The following is a 22,514-nucleotide window of genomic DNA, read 5'->3' on the forward strand; positions in this document are numbered from 1 at the left end:
CCACGGGCCTGGCGAGTCGCACAAGGAACCGAGATGGCGGCGGCGGCAGCGCTGAGGCGAGGGGTGGCTGGCTGGGCCCGGCGCCGCTTCTTGGGAGGACTGTGGCAGGCGCGGCGAGGCTGCGCCGGAGCTCCGCTGGATGATACGGTTAATGGGCTGAGCGAGGAGCAGCAGCAGGTACAGCGGCGGAGCCCTTGCTGGGCTGAAGGTCGCTCGCCCGGAGCCTTTCTCTCCGCGACGCCCCCTCTGCGCCTGCTCCGTCCAGACCCCGCGCAGGAGTTGCGCTTCAGAGCCGCGCTCCTGTTGGCCTCGAAGGGTCCCGCCCCGTCAGGTGCTGGCGCAGGGCCTTCTCCTGCGAAAGGCCAGTTCTCAACAACAGGGCTTTGCTCTGGACCATAAGGAGCAGTGGTCGGAAAGACGAGAGCGCCTCTGAGCGCCTGCAGAGTGCCCACTTCACCCCTCTCCTCGCCATTGGGTTCTCGTGTCCTCAAATTTCTAAGACGGTGGAGGACGACTTCCGAGTTTGAAAGGGCAACTTGTAGGCAGCCCTGATCCCATCTTCTTCCCAGCGCAGCAACTAACTTCCTCCTGTTACAGATAGGTAGCCGTGTTGGTCTGCCATAGTCAAAATAAAAAAATTCCTTCCTGTAGCACCTTAAAGACCAACTAAGTTAGTTCTTGGTATGAGCTTTCGTGTGCATGCACACTTCTGTGTATCTGAAGAAGTGTGCATGCACACGAAAGCTCATACCAAGAACTAACTTAGTTGGTCTTTAAGGTGCTACAGGAAGGAATTTTTTTATTTTAACTTCCTCCTATTTCACAGGGCTGCCCTTTATAAGTTCCACTGCTGCAAGTCGGCCTGGACGTCTTTTATTCTAAATGAAAGGGTCCCTGTGTGAGATCTCATGTTGATGTGGACACAGATTTGCACCCTTAGCACAGCAGTTAATTCGGAGTAGCTGCCCTTTCTCATTTACAGTCACCATTGCAGATTAATGTTCCGCTCCTAAGTGATAAGATCACTCTTTTAATGGCCAGACGAAGTGTAGTGAATTGGTTTTCTTTCTCTTACAAAAATGCAGCTGTGGAGGCTGTGATTGAGCTTTTCTCCTCTTCTGGGTTTCCTATTAAAACAATTGCTTCCCACCCACCCTTTCTCTCCTGCCCCCCCAAAAAAAAACTTTGGTTAAGGGGGTGACAGCTAACAACCAACAGCAATAACAAAGCCACCAGATAGGAAGGAGTCAACACCCCCACACACACACACCTTGTGACAGTCCTCTGCTTTAGATTGCAGATTCATTTGTACATGAAATACCTTTGGGTGGCAGTCACATGTAGTTTAGTTCAAAAGTTAGGGGGTATATGTTTGTTCAGCTCTATCTGGAGAAACCTCTTAAAGCTACTAGATTCCAAAATGGCTCAGGTAACTAGATTTTCTTCTAGGATGGTGTAAGCCAGATAGCTCTCCCCAAGTTTTTTCAGTCAGGGAATAACAGAGCTTACCAGCATTCTATCAGTAATTTTCCATATAAAGGGGGATATTTCCACTATCCCTATCCTTTCTAAAGCACCAAAGAATAAATAAAAGTGCCTCTAAGGGTGCGTGTCAGTTTCCACCAGTTCATTTTCTTCCTTTATGTCTCCTTGAAAGAGTGTGCTGCTAGCCTTGGAAAAGGTGTTTTCTAAATCTTAGTCAGCGACTGGTAGCTGCTTACGGTCCTCGTGACACAATGGCACAAAGTCAAGGGAGGGAGTGTCTAGATTTCAGTTAGGCTCTTGCAGCACTGCTCTCTTCAGATGCAATTCTAAGTATGATTTCTTGGCAACTTAAATTGTACTGGAACCAGTAGGATTTCCAAGTAAATGCATTGTCTGAGTTATTTCTATCCTGCCTTTCATGGCAAGCTCCCACAAGGCAGTTTGCAATGACTTTTAAAACCAGTACAATAAATAATATAGATCAAAAGCAGCATCTGATACAAATACATAAGGACTCGGCAATGAAATGAATAAAAGGTTTGTGAGGGGGAACATTTAGGGTCTGTTTTGAAGGCCTGCAGAAGTGAGCCAGACTTGAGTTCGTGGGGGAGGGAATTCCACAGATGTGTTTTAGGATCAGGTGGGTTGTCTCTTATGTTCTGGGATTACTGCTCAGTTGTAGAACGTACGTTTTATGTGAGTGCAGAGTGCCATCTGTGATTTGGGTTGCCTGTGCTGGAATTACCTCTGCTGGAAACCCTGGAGGGCCACTACCAGTTCAGAGAGGCAGGTTTGGAGAAGATACATAGCTGATGTGATTTAGTATATACCAGCTCCACTGTAATCCTTATAGTATACGGTGTGTGTAGCAGTGATGTAGCAAAACCTTTTATAGCTTATCAAGCAGTGATTTGGCTGTAAACCTCTCACGCTGCGTCCATCCATTTTAGTGCAGTTTGTTTCTCCTGTAAAAAGTGGGGCTAACGATACTTGATCATACAGGTTTTTAAGTGAGTTTTTAAAAAAGGAAGTCTTGATTATCCCCAAATGATAGTTTCTTATTATGTACTTACTAAAGCACTTCTTCCAATAGTAGCATTACAGAGCAAGTCCCAACTCCCACATCAGTTAAGAAGAGGCTGAAATGTCCCTTTATTAGCGGGCACTATTATATTTGCATAGGGACGCAGGTGGCGCTGTGGGTAAAAGCCTCAGCGCCTAGGGCTTGCCGATCGAAAGGTCGGCGGTTCGAATCCCTGCGGCGGGGTGCGCTCCCGTCGTTCGGTCCCAGCGCCTGCCAACCTAGCAGTTCGAAAGCACCCCCGGGTGCAAGTAGATAAATAGGGACCGCTTACAAGCGGGAAGGTAAACGGCGTTTCCATGTGCGGCTCTGGTTCGCCAGAGCAGCGATGTCACGCTGGCCACGTGACCCGGAAGTGTCTTCGGACAGCGCTGGCCCCCGGCCTCTTGAGTGAGATGGGCGCACAACCCTAGAGTCTGGCAAGACTGGCCCATACGGGCAGGGGTACCTTTACCTTTTATTATATTTGCAGAAGGCTCTATGAATGTAAATCTCCCCTCAGTGGAAGACCTCAAAACAGAGTGTTTCAGGGCCAGTGACAGCCAAGGCCTTCTGCTTCTGAGGCTTCTCCATATTCCTGAGAGACCCCAGGATCCCATCCAAAAGTTTGGCTCAGTCAGCAGTCTTGGGCCATGTATTGCATGCAGCATTCTTTAGAATGGCTCTGTGGGTTTTGATTTGGTTTTGCTGGCTTTGGGACTTTGAAATGTCACATTGCTTGCTTAGTTGAACATCACTTTTTTCGGTGTTGGCATGCTTCATAGATAGGCCCAAGGGTAGTTGGGAATTAGTGTGAACTTTCTTCTACCCATCCACACACCCAAGTTCTTTTGGTATATTTTACCATAAAATATTTTAACCAGAGCCAACAAACGTCTTCATGTTACTAGGTAGGGGATAACTGTTTAAAAACCAGATTAAACCTATTTTAAAATATCAAGGGATATACATTGTAGACTAGACAGAAAATGCTTTGTCAGTAACTTCACAGGTTTCAGCTGCCACCATAGTTAGCGCTAAATAGTTTTATTGACAGTAAGTGGGAATTTAATAGAATATTCTATTCCGGGCTTGAGATCTCTAAAGAAAAACAGCTAGGGAACCTTTATGATAGCATTCAAAGGAAGGAATTTGGCAATTGTGATTTATAATGTGCACTTTTACATTTTCATTTCTAACAGCTTCGGCAAACTATGTTCAGATTCTGTCAGGAGCACTTGGCTCCAAAGGCCCAAGAAATTGATCAGCAGAATGAATTTGAAGGCATGAGGGTAAGTGCTTCAGTACTGTGAACCTACTTATTATATAACATGACTTCGGGAGAGGATGCAAATATGAAGGGTTTGAGAAAGTTACAAAATGCCTACCCATTAGAAAGAATAAACAACTAAATCCATGAGGGAAAAGGACATGTATGCCATTCAGCAAGAATGAATAAAATATACATGTTTGGTGTTGTTTCTGTCTTATTTTTCAAAGTTTTCCATCTCCTTTACCTGAAAGAGTGTGTAGCCTCTCCTGAACATATAAATCTTTTCATGGAACCTTCTTCAGGTTGTAAATAGTTAACTGTTCCAGACGCTGGGTCTCTAGAATATGGGATTTAACAGATTCCCTCTTGCGTTAATTGTTAATGAGCTAGATATATTTTTATGGGACTTCCTGCTTCTCACTGTTTTTATAAGCCCTGTAGTACTTGGAAAGTTCATATGTACTAGAACTTTTATACCTGCTGTGTTTCACAGAGAATTACTTTAAAATGTTTGCAATAGCCTGTTATGGAATCAATCTTTGAGTGCTGTGGGACCTTGCAATTGAATTATATGGTGTCCTTCACCAGGATAGCTTGGAAAGGTAACCAGTTCTCAGAAGTACAGAAAGTAAACAAAATGACTACAGTTATTTGCAATTGTACCATTTCTAGAAGGTCAATCATGCAAAATAACCATTACCAGTAAGTTACTTTGTAAATAAGCCCACAAAGCCCAGGAGGGGAATTGTAATGGCCCGTTGGAGTCTGGAAAATGGCTCTGCCCACTTTCTGGCAGTCCACTTGCCTTCTAGGCTGGGCACAGAGAAGGGACAGGTGTCCTTTCTATCCTCTAACATAATTATGTAACTTCTCCTAGAGAAAGAAACTTGAAAAGCATAGATTAAAAGGTGACACTCCAGAAATCAAGGCTATCCGTCCTGACAATGTTCCAGGCCCAGAGAGCAGCTATGCTGCAGTAAGGCGTTCGTCTAGAAAACCACTTGAGGACTACTGGAGTGTCAACGTATATAAGGCAGGGGAAGTCAGTTCCCCTTCTCCATGTGCCTCCATCTTCCCAGGGCAGCTGGGACATTTATGAGACATAAATTCCTTCTTTGCCTTGTATATACAAGCAAAAGCCGTCCAATGAGTCCCTCCAAAGGGAAGGGCAGTAACTCAGCGGCAGAGCACATGTTTTCATGCAGGAGCTCTTGGTTTCAATCCCTGGTGCCTCCCGCTAAGCTTCAGCTGCTAAAACATCCAAGGTAGCAGGCTCAGGGCAAAGCTTTACCTGTGATCGTGTATAGCTGCTGCCAGTCAGAGTAGACATTATTTGGCTGGATGGACCAACAGCAGCTTTGTGTGAAGTTCAGTTGGGCATATCCCACACTACCAAAAGACCTGTCCTTCACTGTTTCAGATTCTGGCTGGACAGGCAGAACTAGGGGGAAATCATTGTGAGTTGTGCAGGAGGAAGAAACTCTTCCTGGATTCGAGCTGCTGTGACAGAGGAGTGTCAAATACTGAGAGATCCCAGAAGCTGTTCTAAAAACAAAGTGTTCTGGTTTCTGAGCTGATCTCCTGATTATAAGTGGCTGGCTCCTAATTTGAAATGGTTTGGCTTAATAGTGCTATGGTTCCCTGACACCCTACCAGTGAGAAAAACCTGCTGGTGATTGGCAACCTGTCACATTTTTCAGTGTGTCAGGAATGTCTTGGGAAGATGAAGCATCACTGCAGAAGAGATAGGGGCTCAGCGGACAGTATGTCAGTTCTAGGAGATGAACACTGCTATTTAATTGGTTTTTCCCACATCAGAATAGTGACTCATAAGCAAAGGTTGATCTAAATGGTGATGTGCATGTAGAGCTACACTAAGTTGGGGGGAACAGTGCTGGTTTTATTGGACTGTAGGGACATCTGGAGCGAGATGAACTAAAAAGAGTGTTTATCAATTTTTTTGAACTCTTGCTCCTATACAAAATTACTATGCTTCTCGAAACCTGAGCCACCTCTTCAGCCAACAATTGCACCAAATCCTTCGTTCTAGCAGCCACAAGTCTGCAGTTCAATGCTGTACAAGTAAGGATGTGTGGATTGATTCAACACTGACATTAAAAGAAGATTATAATAGGGCAACACAAGATTCCTTTCTAAAACCAGTTAGCTAACCAGGGAAGGAAGCAGGAGGAGAAACCTGTTTTGGTCCAAAGTTCGCAGATGTTTTGGTTTCTACAGTTACATCATCTCTGGTTATCTGTGTTGTACAGTAAGCCCACAATTTATGTCCATTTAACTTGGTGCACATTCAGCTTTATGCATATGGGAGGGAATTTAAAAGTGGGCAGGGTTCCTGGAAAAACGTTGTTGGCAATCCCAGCTGCCCTGTTTAGGGAAGTTTATAGTGTTTGATTTTTTATCATGTTTTTCATATTCTGTTGGGAGTCGCCCAGAGTGGCTGGGGAAACCCAGCCAGATGGGCAGGGAATAAATAATAAAACTATTATTATTATTGAACCCAATGGGTTTTGACTATATGAAGTTTTGGCTTTAGGTGTAATCCACGGAACATAACTCCCACATAGGTTGTGAGCTTACTGTATAATCCAGTCCCTTCATTTCTCCTCCTGTGTCTTGTGTGCCCCATCCCACAGAGACTTTTATAGCAGATATGTGACACATGTTTTGACTACCTGGGATCACCTTGTGGAAAATAATGTGTATAGACTCCTTTAATCTTGGGGAGCTAATGATTGTCTGCAAAATGATGGCAGAGTGCTTGTTTTGAGCTTGCACCAGAAATGCTATCAGGTTGGGTTGCAGAAGAGCCACATGTCTGGAGCCATGTACATTGATAGTGCTATATAAATGCTTATAATGTTCATCACATTCGTGTAATGCAAGTTCATGTGTTAACTTATTTAGGATTATAGAGTGCATCATTCTGATGGCTCTAGCTGGGCAGCAGCATGGAAGAAGTTGTTTAATTTTTTTAGTATTTCTTCATTTTTATGGAACAAATCTTTAGTGGATGTGAAGTATTCAAGGTGGCTGTGACCTGCTGTTTCACAGCAGGTTCCATGACAACCATTATTTTGCCCAGCTTTTTGCTTCTGTGGGAAAATTAAAATGATAAATTCAGGGAGATGATGAAAAAAAACCCTGGTTCCTGGTCTTGTGAAAGGTCAGGGTCTCTCTAACAGCTTTGCTCCGCTCTTTGTAGGCATTCTGGAGGAAGCTGGGTGATCTAGGTGTTCTAGGAATAACTGCTCCAGGTGAGTGTGTAGCTAGCCCTGCCTTCCTCATTCTGACGAAATATGGTATATTTAAGTAGGAACTGCTGCAGTTAGTAATGTCTGTGAATGAATAATTGGAGAGCAAGGGCTTGAGGGAAAAACAGACCTGATTAGCTCACTGGCAATTTGTCAAAGGCCAAGGCTGCTGAGGTCTAAAAGAATACCTTATGAATGACATGTCTTCTATATGGATATTGCCTTTGTTTGGAAATAATGTGTACTTTTGTTACATGTGACAAACATACGTGCCTATGATGGAGCATGCACACACAGGGAGCCCTAGTTGGTGGATGTTGCGTGCGCCCCTAGGAGTTAGTCATATGAAATATCTCCCACCATTTCCTAAAGTTGTAACTGTGTAATTCATTCATCACTGCCTGCTCTCTTTGTTGTTTGCTTCCCTCTGACTTCACTACTGCCCCACCTCCTGACGGTATGTGCATATATGCCTGCCAGTTTGGGTACAAGGAAGCCTATGGCGTTCTATATCTTAACTGTGTCACAAGGCTCTTCGACTGTGGTCTAGGTAAGTCTATAATTTTTTTCTTCTCCTTACCAGCTGAATATGGTGGCTCTGCAATGGGATACCTGGACCACGTGTTGGTGATGGAAGAGATTTCTCGGGCTTCCGCAGCTGTTGGGCTGAGCTACGGCGCCCACTCTAACCTTTGCATCAATCAGATGGTGAGGAACGGCAACGAAGCACAGAAAGAGAAGTACTTGCCCAAGGTATGTGGAATCGTGGAATCTGATGTATCCAGGGAACCAGAAGCATGCTGGGTAACAACTTCAATTACAGAACATGTTTCTTAGAGCAAAGAAAAATAATGCTCCAGAATTGGACACTTTGCCCCCATCGTTTTATTTAAAATTTAATTTTATATTTCCAAGGATTTATTTATTATTAAATTTCTAGTTTGCCGTTCCTCCCAAAGGCACCTGGGGTGGCAGATATAAAAAAAGATTAAATAATATAGTTAAATTTAAGAAAACATATTAAAAAACCATCTAAAACATTATTAATGAAAAGTCATTTTTTTAAAAAACCTGAACTCAATATCTTTTTTTAAAAAAATCTTCTGTTTTGTTGCTACAAGTAAAAGCCACAGATCTTTGAGAGAAAAGACTATTGGTTTGAAATCCAAATGTGCAATGAAAGCTTAAGTACATTTACTCCAGAGCAAGTTCCACTGAGTTACATCGGACATATTTAGAATTGCATTTTGTTGAACCAGACTGGCATCCGCCTCCCACCTTCGGCTTGGAAGGTGCAAGCTGGAAAAGTCTGCATTCTTGGCTTTGGTATCCCTCTGCCTTTTTCAGAATTTAGTTTAGAATAGTTAACACACGCTATTAAGTAGAGGCAGGAATGGCATCTGGATTTCCATAAGGTTGATTAACACATGCAAGTTGATCACTTGGTGGATGATCTGTCACAGAGCAAACGTGAATGTTTCATATTCATAAACTTGTCAAACATCACGCTTTTCAGTGGAGTCGGCTCACATACCCAGCTCTGAGTCATCACTATTCGAAACTGCCTTATGTGTTTCATCAGGAGCAGGGGAAGCTGTTGTCATATCTGTCATATAGCACCAGACGCACTTTGGCCCCCTGTAGTGAGTCCTAATTTGTTTCTAAAAATTCAAAACTTGAGACTGGTCCGACATGCTCTGTACACAAGGGTATTTACCAGCTTGTCCTTTGCTGCCATGGATGGTCTGTGGCTAGTTTTGGGAAGAAGAGGAAGCACTCAAAAGTCATGGGATGCTTCTGCTGACAGAAAACAGGTTGAAGGAGGCCCTGACAGCATCATCCTCTGTTGTGCCCTTAAGAACAAACCAAAACTTCAAGGCTACCTCAATCTCTCCGTACGGTTTGGCACACAAGAACACACCCTGCCCCCCATGATCAATTTCCAGTGCGATAGTAAAAGCACTAAAAACAGCACAGCACTATTAAAAGCCCTTTCCTTAAGAGCAGTCAGTTCCCAAAGGCCTGCTGGAATAAACAGTCTTCACCTGCCAGAGGATGTGTATAAGAAGACTGTGATGACTAGGAAATGTAGGGTTTTCCAACTGTTGTTCTTTTATAGTCTACAGGGGCCACATGAAACAGGATTTTTATTTAGTTGGGGGTGAATTACGATGGAACCCGATTTTGCCCTTTTTGATTTTATAAATACATTCCTTTTTCTTAATCTACTACCGTCACCCAAATGAATGAACAGTTTCCACTTCTATATCTAATAAACAGCCTTTGCCCATCTGAGCGCAGGATGAAACTTGTGTGGTTTGAATACACTTGTACTCAGCATCCCATTATATATTTGAAATCATAAATCATTATTAGTAGAGGGGTGTTGCGGTTGGCCATTCATAGCAAAGTGATTGGCTGTGAAATCTATTTCACGTGTAAACCAAAGAAGTTTGAAAGGGAATAGACTGTGTGTGAGGAGAGGTGGACAGGAGGAAATTGATGTGGGGGGAGGCAGCAGCTGTTGTGCCAGAGGGTGGCGTAAGGGAGCCCAAAAGGAGGGTCACCACCTGCTATTCCATTGCAAGGGTCAAAGACTTTAGTTTATTGCCTACCATTCTGGCATCTCATCCCATTCCCCTGATTTATTCCAAACACTGGAGGTTCTTGTTCTTTGTGAATTGCCCTTTTTCCAAGTGTCTTCAAACCATCTATCCCGTCCAATCATCCATTTTCAAAGGACAGCACAGGATAGGGAATTAAGAGGGACATCTATATCCCCTAGCACAGTTTGCTTGGCACTCTCTCTTACTTAAGGAATCCAACTAAAACTGTAGGTTTTCGTTTGTCACGTCCTCGTGAAACTGCAATTTTTGTGCCATTTCTTAAATAGTAGACCTCATTGGAGAATTCTGCCAAAGGTAGTGTCCCCACCATAGCATGAAAAAACTTTCAGGTTTATTGTGATCTGTTTTTTTTAAGGCAAGCGTGGGAACGACTGCAGGAAAACAATTCATTTTGTATCTTTCTTGTCACCTCTCGTCCCTTCAGTTGATCAGCGGGGAGCATATTGGAGCACTAGCAATGAGTGAGTCCAATGCTGGTTCTGACGTTGTCTCTATGAAGCTGAGGGCAGACAGAAAAGGTAAATGCCACCGATTTGGAATTTGTCACCTGCAGTGGCCTTTGGAGATTGCTGTTTAAGAATTTCTGATCCTCTATGCATTTTGTTTTGCCCATTCATTGCCAACACAAGTCTGTGTGTGTCTTTGCATCCTCCCAAACAGAATAGCCAGTGTGGTCTAATGGCTGGAGTGTCTGACCAAGGTTCAAAACCCCGCATGGCCATGACGCTCACTGGGTGACCTTGGGCCAGTTGCTCCCTAACCTATGTCACAGGGTTGTGTGGGGATTAAGTGAGGAGAGGAAGAACCGTGTACACCACCTTATGCTCCCTGGAGAAAAAGATGGGATATACAATGTGATAAATAAATAAATTAAATAGCAGGAAATGGAAAGGTGCAAGATGGGCATGAGCAGGCCAGAGGTTCCACACCCCAATTTCAGCTTCATTGGGATTGCTAAAAGGCAGGAGTGGAGAAGACAAATTTCTGGTTTCCAGAGGTCCCATGGCCTTAAAATAGAGATTAAGTGGTATTAGGTACAAGAGCTGGGGAAGAAACTGTGTATGTAGAAGCCGGGTTGAGAGACAAAAACTCCAAAGTTAAGGGAGTGTGTGATGTAAATTACACTATTCAAGATACACTGGCCTGTAGGCCAGGCATCCTGTTGTGAATATTTTGAGAATCAATATATATTTTAGCATGTATTTATTTACGGAAATTTATTATATAGTGCTTGATACTAGTAAAACCGCTAAGTAATTTACAAGAAATATTTAAAATTATCAATAAAAAAACAGTTAAAAGCAATTTGAAACATTTAGAAATACAGTGGTGCCCCGCAAGACGAATGCCTCGCAAGACGAAAAACCCGCTAGACGAAAGGGTTTTTCGATGCACTTCGCAAGACGAATTTCCCTATGGGCTTGCTTCGCAAGACGAAAACGTCTTGCGAGTCTTGCGATTTTTTTCGCTCCCCCCCTTTTTCTAAGCCGCTAATAGCCTTTTAGCCGCTAAGCCTTTAATAGCCGCTAAACCGCTAATAGCTCTAATAGGGTTGCTTTGCAAGACGAAAAAAACGCTAGACGAAGAGACTCGCGGAACGGATTATTTTCGTCTTGCGAGGCACCACTGTAATTAAAAATTGATATTCAAAAAGCATCAAATTGCATCAGCATCTGCAAGTCTGGACAGCCTTGCCTAAACAAAAATGTTTTAAGCATGTTTCTAGCCCTACTATTCAAGAGAGCTAGCTGGCTATAGAAGAAGCCAGCTATAAAACTGAGCTGTGTAGTGTCTGTATTATTTTTTTGCAGTCGAAGATGCAGCTCTGCAAGTTTTTCTTTTTCTTTTTCTTTTTCTTGATTTGCCAAACCTAGGGATGGAGGAAATCAGATTTCCAGAAATTGAGAAGAATTACTTGTGGAATGTCAAGCTGTCATGTGGGTCTTAACAGAATTTTCTGCTTGTTTCATCCTTTCTAGGAGATTATTTTGTTTTGAACGGGAACAAATTTTGGATTACCAATGGTCCAGATGCTGATGTCCTAATTGTTTATGCTAAAACAGATCCAAGTGCTGTTCCAGCTTCTCAAGGGATAACAGCATTCATTGTGGAGAAGGTAGGTTTATGGGACAGTGATGCTCCCTCTTTTTATCCCCAAGGAAGATACTTTCCAGGTGGTGTCTGGCCACTCTGGTGTGAGATTTCTTGATGGGGGGGGGGTCACGCTTTCGTTCCTACCCCTTGACTTGCACATCAGAATGAATTCAAAATTCTTCCCTGCTGAATGAATCTACAATGGTTGCTGAAGTAAGCTGTAGGCAGGTGATAGTACTTGTTGTTCAGAAGTTTGCCATGCTGCTCTGTGGCACATGGAACAGAGCCAGGGAATCTGTGCTGATGTTCCCTGAAAGTTCTGGGCAAATGCCACATTTGGGTCCCTGTGAGAAGAGGATTCTCCTGGGCCAGCTCTACAGGTGGTAAAGTTGGACATCTGGCCAGAGACCAGAACCAGCAAAGGACCTGCCATCCAGTGCTCCACTTTGAGAAGAAGACATTGGGGTTCAGGTCTGCCTGGAAACAACAGAGTTCGCTCTGATTGGGGTGTTCTTCCCCTAATATCTGAAGTTCTTGACTTGATGATGAAGGATATAAACTTGGGATTATCTGTAGGCACTTTCATGCTTCAAATATTTTAATCCTCTCCCTGCTTATCCTCTGAATTGTCATGCAGTGTGCCATCATTCGAATGACCTCTTTATAAAAAAAATGATTTTTCCAGTAGTTTTTCCTCCCCTTTTCTTCAGGGTACACCTGGTTTCAGCACCGCACAAAAGCTCGATAAACTGGGAATGAGAGGGTCAAATACCTGTGAATTGGTCTTTGAGGACTGCAAGATTCCTGGTGAGTGATACTGAAGTGGCACTGCCTCCCTCAACCCATGGCAACTCTTTCCTTACTTATATTTTCTAGTCACTGCAATGTTCAAATATGTGTACAATGAAAAGTTAGAAAAAATAAAACCCAGCATGAAAAGCATATGTTATTAAATAGTTCAAGCAAGTAATATATAAAAGCATCATCAAATCTACTTGGCTCATCATTAGTTTTGTTTTGCAATATTAATCTTATCAAGCTTGTCTAGAAATGAAGGTCTTAATTGTCGCTTGAAGGGGGCAAGCTTGTGGACCTGCTGTACACTTCTGGAAAGTGGACCAAGACTGAAGGTGATATTACTGCGAGGCCCTCAGTTGAAAGACTAGCCAGGATAGGCTACCACATTTACACTCGCTGTGGCTGATTTCTGTCCCGTGGGAAAAGCCAAGATTTCTTCCTTGGTTCCCTTTGTGTGGCGGCAAGTTCTTCCCCAACCACCCTCAATTTGCAGGTGTTACTGAGAAGCTCCAGGACTGAGAGCCAGTGTGGTGTAGTGGTTAAGAGCGGTGGAGTCGTAATCTGGGGAACCGGGTTCGCGTCTCCGCTCCTCCACATGCAGCTGCTGGGTGACCTTGGGCCAGTCACACTTCTTTGAAGTCTCTCAGCCCCACTCACCCCACAGAGTGTTTGTTGTGGGGGAGGAAGGGAAAGGAGAATGTTAGCCGCTTTGAGACTCCTTAAAGGGAGTGAAAGGCGGGATATCAAATCCAAACTGATTGCCTCTTTCCCAAGGACAAACTTCTCAGAAACACCAATTAAATGGCTGCTGGGCTGCCATTTTCCCTTACAGCCTGCTTCCGATCCTTCCAGTGTGCTCTCGTGGCCACAGGCTCCCTCTCCTCAGCGGAAGAGATTAGTAGCAGTACCAAAGAACGCGTGTTCTTTTTGAGACTCCCTCTGATCTCCCAGGACCACTTCAATCGTTGCTCAGTGTCGAGCCTGCTTCAGTAGATTCCTGCATCTCCAGCGCAACATTTCCCTTAGATCAGAGTGTGCTTTTGAGTGTTTGCCACCCGCTCTGCTGTATTAGCGTGTGGGTTTGTCATTGGCACTCCACCAAGCGTTGCGCAGGTTCCTTTGATGGTGAGTGCTGCCCCACGGAGTCCCACTCTTAGGTCACACAGCAATGGTCAGGAGCGGATTTGGAAAGCTCATCTTGTATTTTGCCCGAGGCGTAATTGTTGAAGGTACATTCAGGGAATTCAGATGCAGCTCTTTCCTTTTTTTTGTTTTTTGTATTTCACAAGGAGTTACTTCATGCAGTTTCTCTGTTCAGCAGCATTACTCATGCTATTTGCCAACTGGTTTTTTTGTTGTTGTTGTTTTAAAATTTTAATTCTGTGCTCCCACCCATGAGCCCCATGCTTCCTTCCTCGGTCCCTGCAGATTGGGAGGAGAAATCCAAATTCATCAATTAAGATCGGTATGTGGTATGGAGTAACACCACTGATTCAGGCACCATTTGCAGTGCAGAAATTGATACAGTACTGGCCTCATGTTCATGGGATGCCAGCACATGCAGGAAACAACACTGGCTTAGTGTTATGTCTAAACCAGCGATCCTGTTTTGCTCCCTACAAACCATGATCTCAAGCTAAGGTTTGTACTTGGCTCACTGATCATGAGTTGTTGGAGCAAAACGAATCACAGTTTGGATATAATGCCAATTCTGGAATCATGATTTCCTTCTTGTGAAGGAGGAGCAAACTGATGAAGTCCAGCGCTTTTATGGTAAACCATTAACTATGGCTCCCCATAATGTGTGAACAGGGTGAAAAAGTTGGCTTAAGTCAGCTGAATGCATATGTATGCCAAATTTTGTAATACATATACAGTGGCGCCTCGCAAGACGAAATTAATCCGTTCCGCGAGTCTCTTCGTCTAGCGGTTTTTTCGTCTTGCGAAGCAACCCTATTAGCGGTTTAGCGGCTATTAAAGGCTTAGCGGCTTAGCGGCTAAAAGGCTATTAGCGGCTTAGAAAAAGGGGGAAAGGGGGGGAAATCACAAGACTCGCAAGACTTTTTCATTTTGCGAAGCAAGCCCATAGGGAAATTCGTCTTGCGAAGCACATCGAAAAACGGAAAACCCTTTCGTCTAGCGGGTTTTTCATCTTGCGAGGCATTCGTCTTGCGGGGCACCACTGTATATGTTAGTCTAGAACTCATGAGTCTCCTATCTGTAGCAGGCACTTGGAATCATGCTGCGTTCAGCACTGATCACCAACAGATTAAAACAAGTTCCCATTGAAGCTAATTCATGCATAATTTGATCTGTCCCTTAGTAACGATGCCAAGACGTAGGCCATAAGCACACTTTGCTGTTTTGTGCAAGGTACATGAGCAACTGAGATCGTGTTGCTGCTTTCTCTTTGTTTATGTTGCTTGAAAATAAAAAGTGATGTTTGAGTGTAAGGTTTAACTGTGTTTGTGCTTATATACCTGGGCATATTCCTATGTGAGCACACATACATAGACACACAAGGAACGCACTATCTAGGATTGTGTAGGTTCGCCAGGAATCAGCTTTCCCTTTCTCCTCACAGCTGCGAATGTCTTGGGGCAATTGAGTAAAGGAGTCTATGTGTTGATGAGTGGCTTGGATCTGGAGAGGCTTGTGTTGTCTGGCGGACCCCTGGGGTAAATATGTATTTATTTTTATTACTCTAGTGACATAGCTTGTTGTGCTTCATTGGTTCTATTAATACATGGAATCGCCACCACTTTAATGGCTGGAGGGGGGTGCTCATCTTTTTGTGAACTAGTGACCTCACACAACTACTGTGCTACAGTACACCTTGAAAACAGCTGTGGTAATTGTGCAAATCCCATCAGATATGTGGATAGTCTCCTGTGTAGACACGGCAGATATTTTGCTCTCTAGTGAGAGGGCCTGCCCTTCTCCCTGAATGTAGAGATGCCATGGGATTCTCCCTGACGTGAAACTCTTGCCTTTGGGAATCCTTGAAAAGCAGCGAGGCCTTGGCTAGGTCTTAAGGCCAGCCAGAGTTTGTGGACCCTGGGTTAATACTATTGCCAACTACAGAGTAGAATGCCCTATGGCATATTTTTGCCCCTTTTATTTTCAATATTCAACCTGATGGAGACTTTTGATTAAAACTGAAAGCTTCCCCCCTTCTTTGTGGCTTCTTAGTGTGTTCTAATAACAGTAGGATTACAGGCCTTGGATCACAGAGGACTCTGTCCTTTTGGCCATTACTACCTACTACATGGACCAGCGGCAGCTTTTGAGGATCTCAAGCAGAGAGGCCTTCCCCATCACCTGCTACCTGGTCTCCATGGTGACCCTATTAACTGGGGTTGCCAGTGATCTAATATAAGATTTTCTGAATAGATTAGTGCCACCACTAAACTGGTCCCTAACCTACTATGACTTCTGGATTCATTTAATTATTTTTAGTGGACAAACAGAGCTACATGCATTTGTTAAAATTTACAGGTTTCTCTATAGCAGGAGTTGTTATCCTGTCCTATCCAACCATCCATCTATCCAGCTAAACATACCCATGTGGGTATTGCAACATCTCATTTGTGACTTTTTCCAGTTTATCTGTAGGCTACTTTTTATTGTTATTCCTGCTTTTGCAGCTCCTTTAGTTTTTTGGTTTTATGGATTGTATTTTGATGATGATGTTTTTGTTGACTCTCTGTAAGCCATCTTTTCAAAGGCAGGATGGAAATCTTTAAAATCTGCCTGCCTCTTTCCCTTGCAGGATCATGCAGGCTGTCCTGGACCATGCACTCCCATATTTACATGTGAGGGAAGCTTTTGGACAGAAAATTGGCCATTTTCAGGTGAGAGCCATAAGAGGGTTGCCAGTGAACTTTGAGAGCCTGCTTCCTTTTACAGTTGGATAAAGCTGGTTTTGGATCAATCTCTCTTCCTCAGATAAATATTTCCACCTAAAGCTGTGATGCTGTTTCCTAACAAGCAGTTCTGAAGCTAACCATTTCCCCCAAGTTCCTTTTTAGTTGCTGGCTGATTTTAAAGTAACACTGAAATGTCTCCTATTGATAGAACCTCATGATAATGGGCATTCAGAAATTTAGGACTTAGGAAAAATCCAGGGTTTGGTTTCAATTTGCTGATTATGGCAGCTGATGTTAGCTTTGCATAATCAGGTAATTATTTCAACTTTAGTTGGATTTGGAATTGCAGTGTGCACTACTGGATGCTTGTCTTTTTAGTGGTCAACCAAACTCTCTTTTTTAAATATATAGGCAGGTATGTTTAAGTCTGGGTTTTTAAAAATAGGATCCAGGTTGCTGCTGTCCAAATGCTAAATGTATGCAGCAAGCCCGCAATTTATGTGCATTTAACTTGTGCACATTCAGCTTTACGCATGTGGCAAAATAAAAAAATAGATAAATAAAGGGGAGGAGGAAATGACTGGCAATCCCACTTGCCATTGAACCTAATGTGTTTTGACCACAGTGGTACCTCTGGTTACGAACCTAATTCGTTCCAGCGGTCCGTTTTTAACCTGAGATACCGCTTTAGTTAATGGGGTCTCCCACTGCCGCCGCGCAATTTCTGTTCTCATCCTGAGATAAAGTTCTTAACCCAAGGTACTAGTTCCAGGTTAGCGGATGTAATCCGAAGTGTTTGTTACCTGAGGTGTTTGTAACCCGAGGTACAGTGGTGCCTCGCAAGACGAAAAGAATCTGTTCTGTGATTCTCTTCGTCTAGCGGTTTTTTTGTCTTGCGAAGCAAGCCCATTGACGGATTAGAGGATTAGCGCTTTTAGCGGCTTTTAGCGGCTTATCAGCTTATCGGATCCGGTGATAAGCGGCTTAGCGGCTTAGAAAAAGGGGGGGAGGGGAAAAAACCGCAGGAACTCGCAAGACATTTTCGTCTTGCGAAGCAAGCCCATAGAAGATTTGTTTTGCGAAGCACCTCCAAAACGGAAAATCCTTTCGTCTAGCGAGTTTTCCGTCTTGCGAGGCATTCGTCTTGCGGGGCACAACTGTACCACTTTATACATAACTTTGACTTTCGGCACTATTCCCGGAACATAACCCCTATGTAAGTTGCGGGCTTCCTGTAACTTTTAACTTAATGATTTTTATTGATTTCTTTTATGTGCATATACTTGTTGCCATCTTAATTGTTTTTATACTAAGGATAGCAGCAAGGGGTGATAAAAATTGTGAAAATATATCCAAATCTCTCTCTCTCTCCTTATGCTCTGATTAGCTCATGCAGGGTAAAATGGCTGATATGTACACACGGCTGATGGCTTGTCGACAGTATGTGTACAATGTTGCAAAGGCCTGTGATCGAGGACACTGCAATGCAAAGGTGAGCTCATGGGTGCTTGCAACATTTCTTTTTTTGACCCTTCTGTATTTTGTGTAAGCAGGAGGGGTGAAGAATCAATAGTGTAAGAGACTCAAGTCCACAGCAGAAAATATATGATGTTTTGAATACACTCTTAAAGGAGAAGAATACTTCCTTGCCCACCTGGCAATGGCTTTCCTTTTGCGTATAGATGCAGCATGAGAAATTGATGTGGTACTAGAATATTGTGCCACTTGCTTTTGCCACTAATATCATAGCTTTCATGTGCTCATGATGACAACCTAATAGGATGGACAACGGAAGTGCTGTCTCTTATCTTAAATTCCATGTGTACCTAAACTCAGTGTAGCATGAAGCCATAGATGTTAATGGTTTCTGTTGCGATTTGCAGGTGGGTGGGGGTAGTCAGAGCTTAAGGGATGCATAACAGTGCCCTCATCTTGGAAGAAAAGGTGGGTACTTGTTGGTAACCATGGTGCGAATTCGAAATCTGGTTTAGCTAGAAAGACGGCTGGCTTAGACAATTCTGCCAGTCGCTTGTGGAGGGTTGGGGCCAGAAGAGCTGAACATCTATCTTGGAAGTTCTTGATTGAAAATGATCTTATCTGCCCCACCAGGACTGTGCAGGAGTGATTCTCTACTCTGCAGAATGTGCTACACAGGTCGCTTTGGATGGAATTCAGTGTCTGGGTAAGATCACAGATGTGCATGTGGTTGTCCCACCAAAAGGCAGGCTGACCTAGCAGGCAGTTGCGCAATTTCATGCCATCTTCTTGTTACCCTGGTTTAATCATGGAATTGGGAGCAATTATTACTAATATTAATAACTTTATTATTTGTACCCCACCCGACTGGGTTGCCCCAGCCGCTCTGGGCTAACAAGTGATTTCCATTTCAGTGATTTCCATTTTGGCCAAATTCAGCATTCATCATCCCACAAGCTGCTGCCCCCAGGACCCAGTCTGCATCCAAGAGCTCTGTCTCTTGTTAGACTTTAAGGCTGCCTTCTTGTGTTGCAGGTGGAAACGGCTACATCAATGACTACCCCATGGGTCGCTTTCTGCGCGATGCCAAACTGTATGAAATAGGCGCAGGAACCAGCGAGGTGCGGAGAATCATCATAGGCCGGTCGTTTAACGCTGCCTTTAAGTAGCACTGTCGTTCGAGGAGAATCACACTTCAAACCGAGAGGCCTTTTATTTCTAAGACTGTAAAGCGCACAAGCATTTTTCCGCTCCCGCTACCAGAATGACCACCTCCACTTATCTCTCGACCTTCTGTTCTCAATGCAAACCCAACTAGATTCCCTAAGAACATGCGATTGCATTACAATTACAGTGGAATACAGTAGGAAGCTCAAGTGGAATATGTGGGTATCTGCCAACATGGCTTGCTTAGAAAGGGAGAAATTTTGTACACTTTAAAAAAGATTATCAGTTTTGTGAACTATTGAAGTAGATTTTTCTGTCTCCAGAACGCGGTGTTTTTAGTGAATGGGATTAGCAGCACGGTGTTCTGTTGCATCACACCTCCAGAATGCTAGCTTACTTTATGGGGTTCTTTTGCATTTCATGGGATCAGCCACCCAAGCAGCATTAAGGCTGCTGCTGAAACATTGGTAACATGGGAGGCATGCATTTTTGTTTGTTCCTATCCTCTCTTGCTGCTTACTGAGGTATATTAATACCCTGCAAAGCCTTCATTCATTTGATGGACTGCCACCTCATGCTTGATTCATGCGGTGATGTCACCATCTATCATTCTGGAAGCAGTTAAAATGTCAAAACACTACAATGTGCCGGCCGAGAGTGAATTGGGGAGGAGGCGGAGGAGGCAACTTGACTGGGGAATGTGAGGTGCTTTTGCAAAGCTCCCCTTGGTGAACATGGCTGCATGTACACTTTGCTCTGCCTACCAGAGGAAACAAAAGCTCAGCTGATGAATAAGACGGGGTGGGATCTAGCGGTGCTTTACACACCATCATATGAGGACTGAAGGGTTTTTGTTTTGTTTTTTTTACTGGATAGTAAACAGCGCGACACAATTTCCAAAGATCTTAAAGTCCAGGCAAAAACAGAAGTTGGCTAGGATTTAAAATGGTTGTTGGTGGCTGGATTATTGTCTTCCATTGATTTCTCTCTCTGGGCAGTACCTTACCATGAAAGTTTAGAATGATCCTGTACTGTCCACATAAAGGATGGAAAGGGAGGCAGTATAATGAAAACCAGCAGCTTCCAGCACTTGGGCTCTATTCATCTTAGACTAGTTCATGAAGGGATTGGCATGGCTTGAACGTAACGGAGAACCAGTATGCTAGAACACACAAGGTTTATGTTGGTAAGCTGGTCTTAATAATTCAGTCTTCCTCATATAATGCATTAAATTTTCTAACGAGAGGGGATCCTTTCACTGCAAGCAGATGTCCTTGCATAAGTCAGACTTCCTTTTATTTTCCAGTTTTATATACCACTTTTCACCCAAGTGATTTTGAAGTGGGTCCCATAGGTTCTTATGTGCCAAAAACAGCGACCTGCACCAGGCACTGTGGGCCATGCCTGTGAGACAGAAAACATCAACCCCACAAACATCTAAAGCTCAAATAAATTGTGGAAACCCTTCAGATCTGATGGGGTCATGGGGAATCTGGATTAGTAATTGGTAACCCGGTCAACTTTTTTCAGACCCAGGGCACATCTTTAAATCCCATATGCACAACGTATGATTGACTTAAAAGCTTTTACTATTTATGTACAACTTTCCCTTTTCTTCTTAATAAACTTTTTTTAAAAGGAGGTGGTGACAGCACTTGATGGTTGAACTGGACCTTGAAGGTGGAAATCATGACAATCTCCTTGACCATTCAGAATGACTACCCTATTCTTTTGGGAATAGCCTTGGAGCATAGCATATTTGGTCTTCAGTGTTATTTAAGTCTCACAGAGTCTCTGAGGACACCAGCTTTCATTTTAAAAGATAAGTAGTGGATGGGCAAAAGTTGGCAGCATTGCACACTGTCAAACAAATTGCCCATCTCTCAGCATACATGTCCCATAAAAATTCATGGAATCTTTGCATCTCTCAATCACATTAGATTCTGCGGCCGCCTGCCTCATTTTCAGAAAGTATCTGTTAAAGGGCAGTTATTGGAAGAGAGACACAGAAACAGGAAGTGTTTCTAAAGTGCAGGGGAACGTTGCTTTTTACCCATTTTGAAATCTGAATTGAAGCAGGATTGTTTATACATCATCAAATGGGGTAGCAGGTTACAGCTTTATCACCCAACTTTGTCCAAAGCTCCATTGAAGTGAGTGTAAGAGTTGAATAATACAAAGGAACGGACTCACTCGGGAGGTTGTAGATTCTCCTTCACTGGATGTTTTTAAGCAGAGGTTGGATGGCCACCTGTCATGGATGCTTTAGTTGAGATTCCTGTATTGCAGGGGTTGGACTAGATGACCCTTGGGGTCCTTTCCAAGTCTACAGTTCTGTGATCCTTAACACTCTGACTTCTAAATTTGTTGCCTGGCCCTTGGGCGAGCTTCTTCACAGAAGTGTTAAGATGGAATCCGTAATTCTTCTGGGAGATTGCTAATAAAACTCTGGATGTATCCATAAGTCAATGTGATTGAATGTATTGAGTGGTTTATTCAAAGGGTTCTTTCCAATGTAATGTGAAACATGGAGAAATTGCTGACTAACGGATGGCTTTGTTGAATGCATTAATGTTGATTAAACTATTGCAGTACAAACGAATATATGCCCCCTATTCATGTATCAGCTATTAGCATGCTCTAGTACTGTATGCCCAGCAGGAGGCAGGTAGAAACTTCATGTGCTTCTTAGCATTAAATCACCACAACTGTGAAGCAAACCTCTCCCAACCAGTACATCCTGTATGGGTGAAACTGGTGTGTATGTTGGGGAGGGGTTCACTTTTTTAGCTGCAATACTCCTTCCTTCGCAACACATTGGGCAGATACAGGGACCTTTGATCACAGGGGAGTCATAACCAGCAGCAGGCATTATATAAGGCCAAACTACCCAAACATGTCTTTCCACTAGTGGCCATTTTGCTAACCCTATTGTTGCCAGATGCACTGCTTTTCACAAGATGCACCTTCATAATTACTGTGTTGGGAGGATGGGGCCACAGGGAGTTGACAAGAGAATGCCAACCTTATTTAATGTTTTTAGATTTATGGCTGGACTGGTGCAAGAACCTGTCGTTAGGCCTTGGGCCTGGATTCAAACGCTTGCTGCAGCAGGGAGGGGTAATTTGCAAAATTCTCTCTCTGTAAAAAGGGATTACCTTTCTTATAACTGGGGGCCTAGTTTGTAATCTAAATTACCAGGATCTTTAACTTAATTGTGTAGGAGCCAGATATACCACCAGCTTTAATTGTGAATTTTTTGCCCTGTTACACTTTGCAGGCAGCCCTGAGGCCCCATACGCTGGCAGCACTTCCAAGCAGTTTCTGATGATTCTCAATATTGCAAGTACAGTGGTACCTCGAGTTATAGACGCTTCAGGTTACGCAATTTCG

The 22,514-nt window shown here is 43.5% G+C and overlaps 1 protein-coding gene across 1 annotated transcript; it reads left to right on the forward strand.

Annotated features, from left to right (window-relative positions):
* The first annotated feature begins 6 nt into the window (after positions 1 to 6).
* Positions 7 to 21,723, forward strand: IVD (isovaleryl-CoA dehydrogenase). Its single transcript, XM_082240683.1, has 12 exons — positions 7 to 177; positions 3,748 to 3,837; positions 7,042 to 7,093; positions 7,674 to 7,843; positions 10,142 to 10,235; positions 11,697 to 11,833; positions 12,522 to 12,618; positions 15,194 to 15,287; positions 16,382 to 16,463; positions 17,866 to 17,970; positions 18,588 to 18,660; positions 18,990 to 21,723. Exons 1-12 carry the CDS (start codon positions 34 to 36, stop codon positions 19,121 to 19,123), a joined length of 1,272 nt encoding a protein of 423 aa, XP_082096809.1. The 5' UTR covers positions 7 to 33; the 3' UTR covers positions 19,124 to 21,723.
* Positions 21,724 to 22,514: the final 791 nt, after the last annotated feature.

This window comes from Podarcis vaucheri (genome assembly GCF_965113315.1).
Source record: "Podarcis vaucheri genome assembly, chromosome: 1".
NCBI classification, from domain to species: Eukaryota; Metazoa; Chordata; class Lepidosauria; order Squamata; family Lacertidae; genus Podarcis; species Podarcis vaucheri.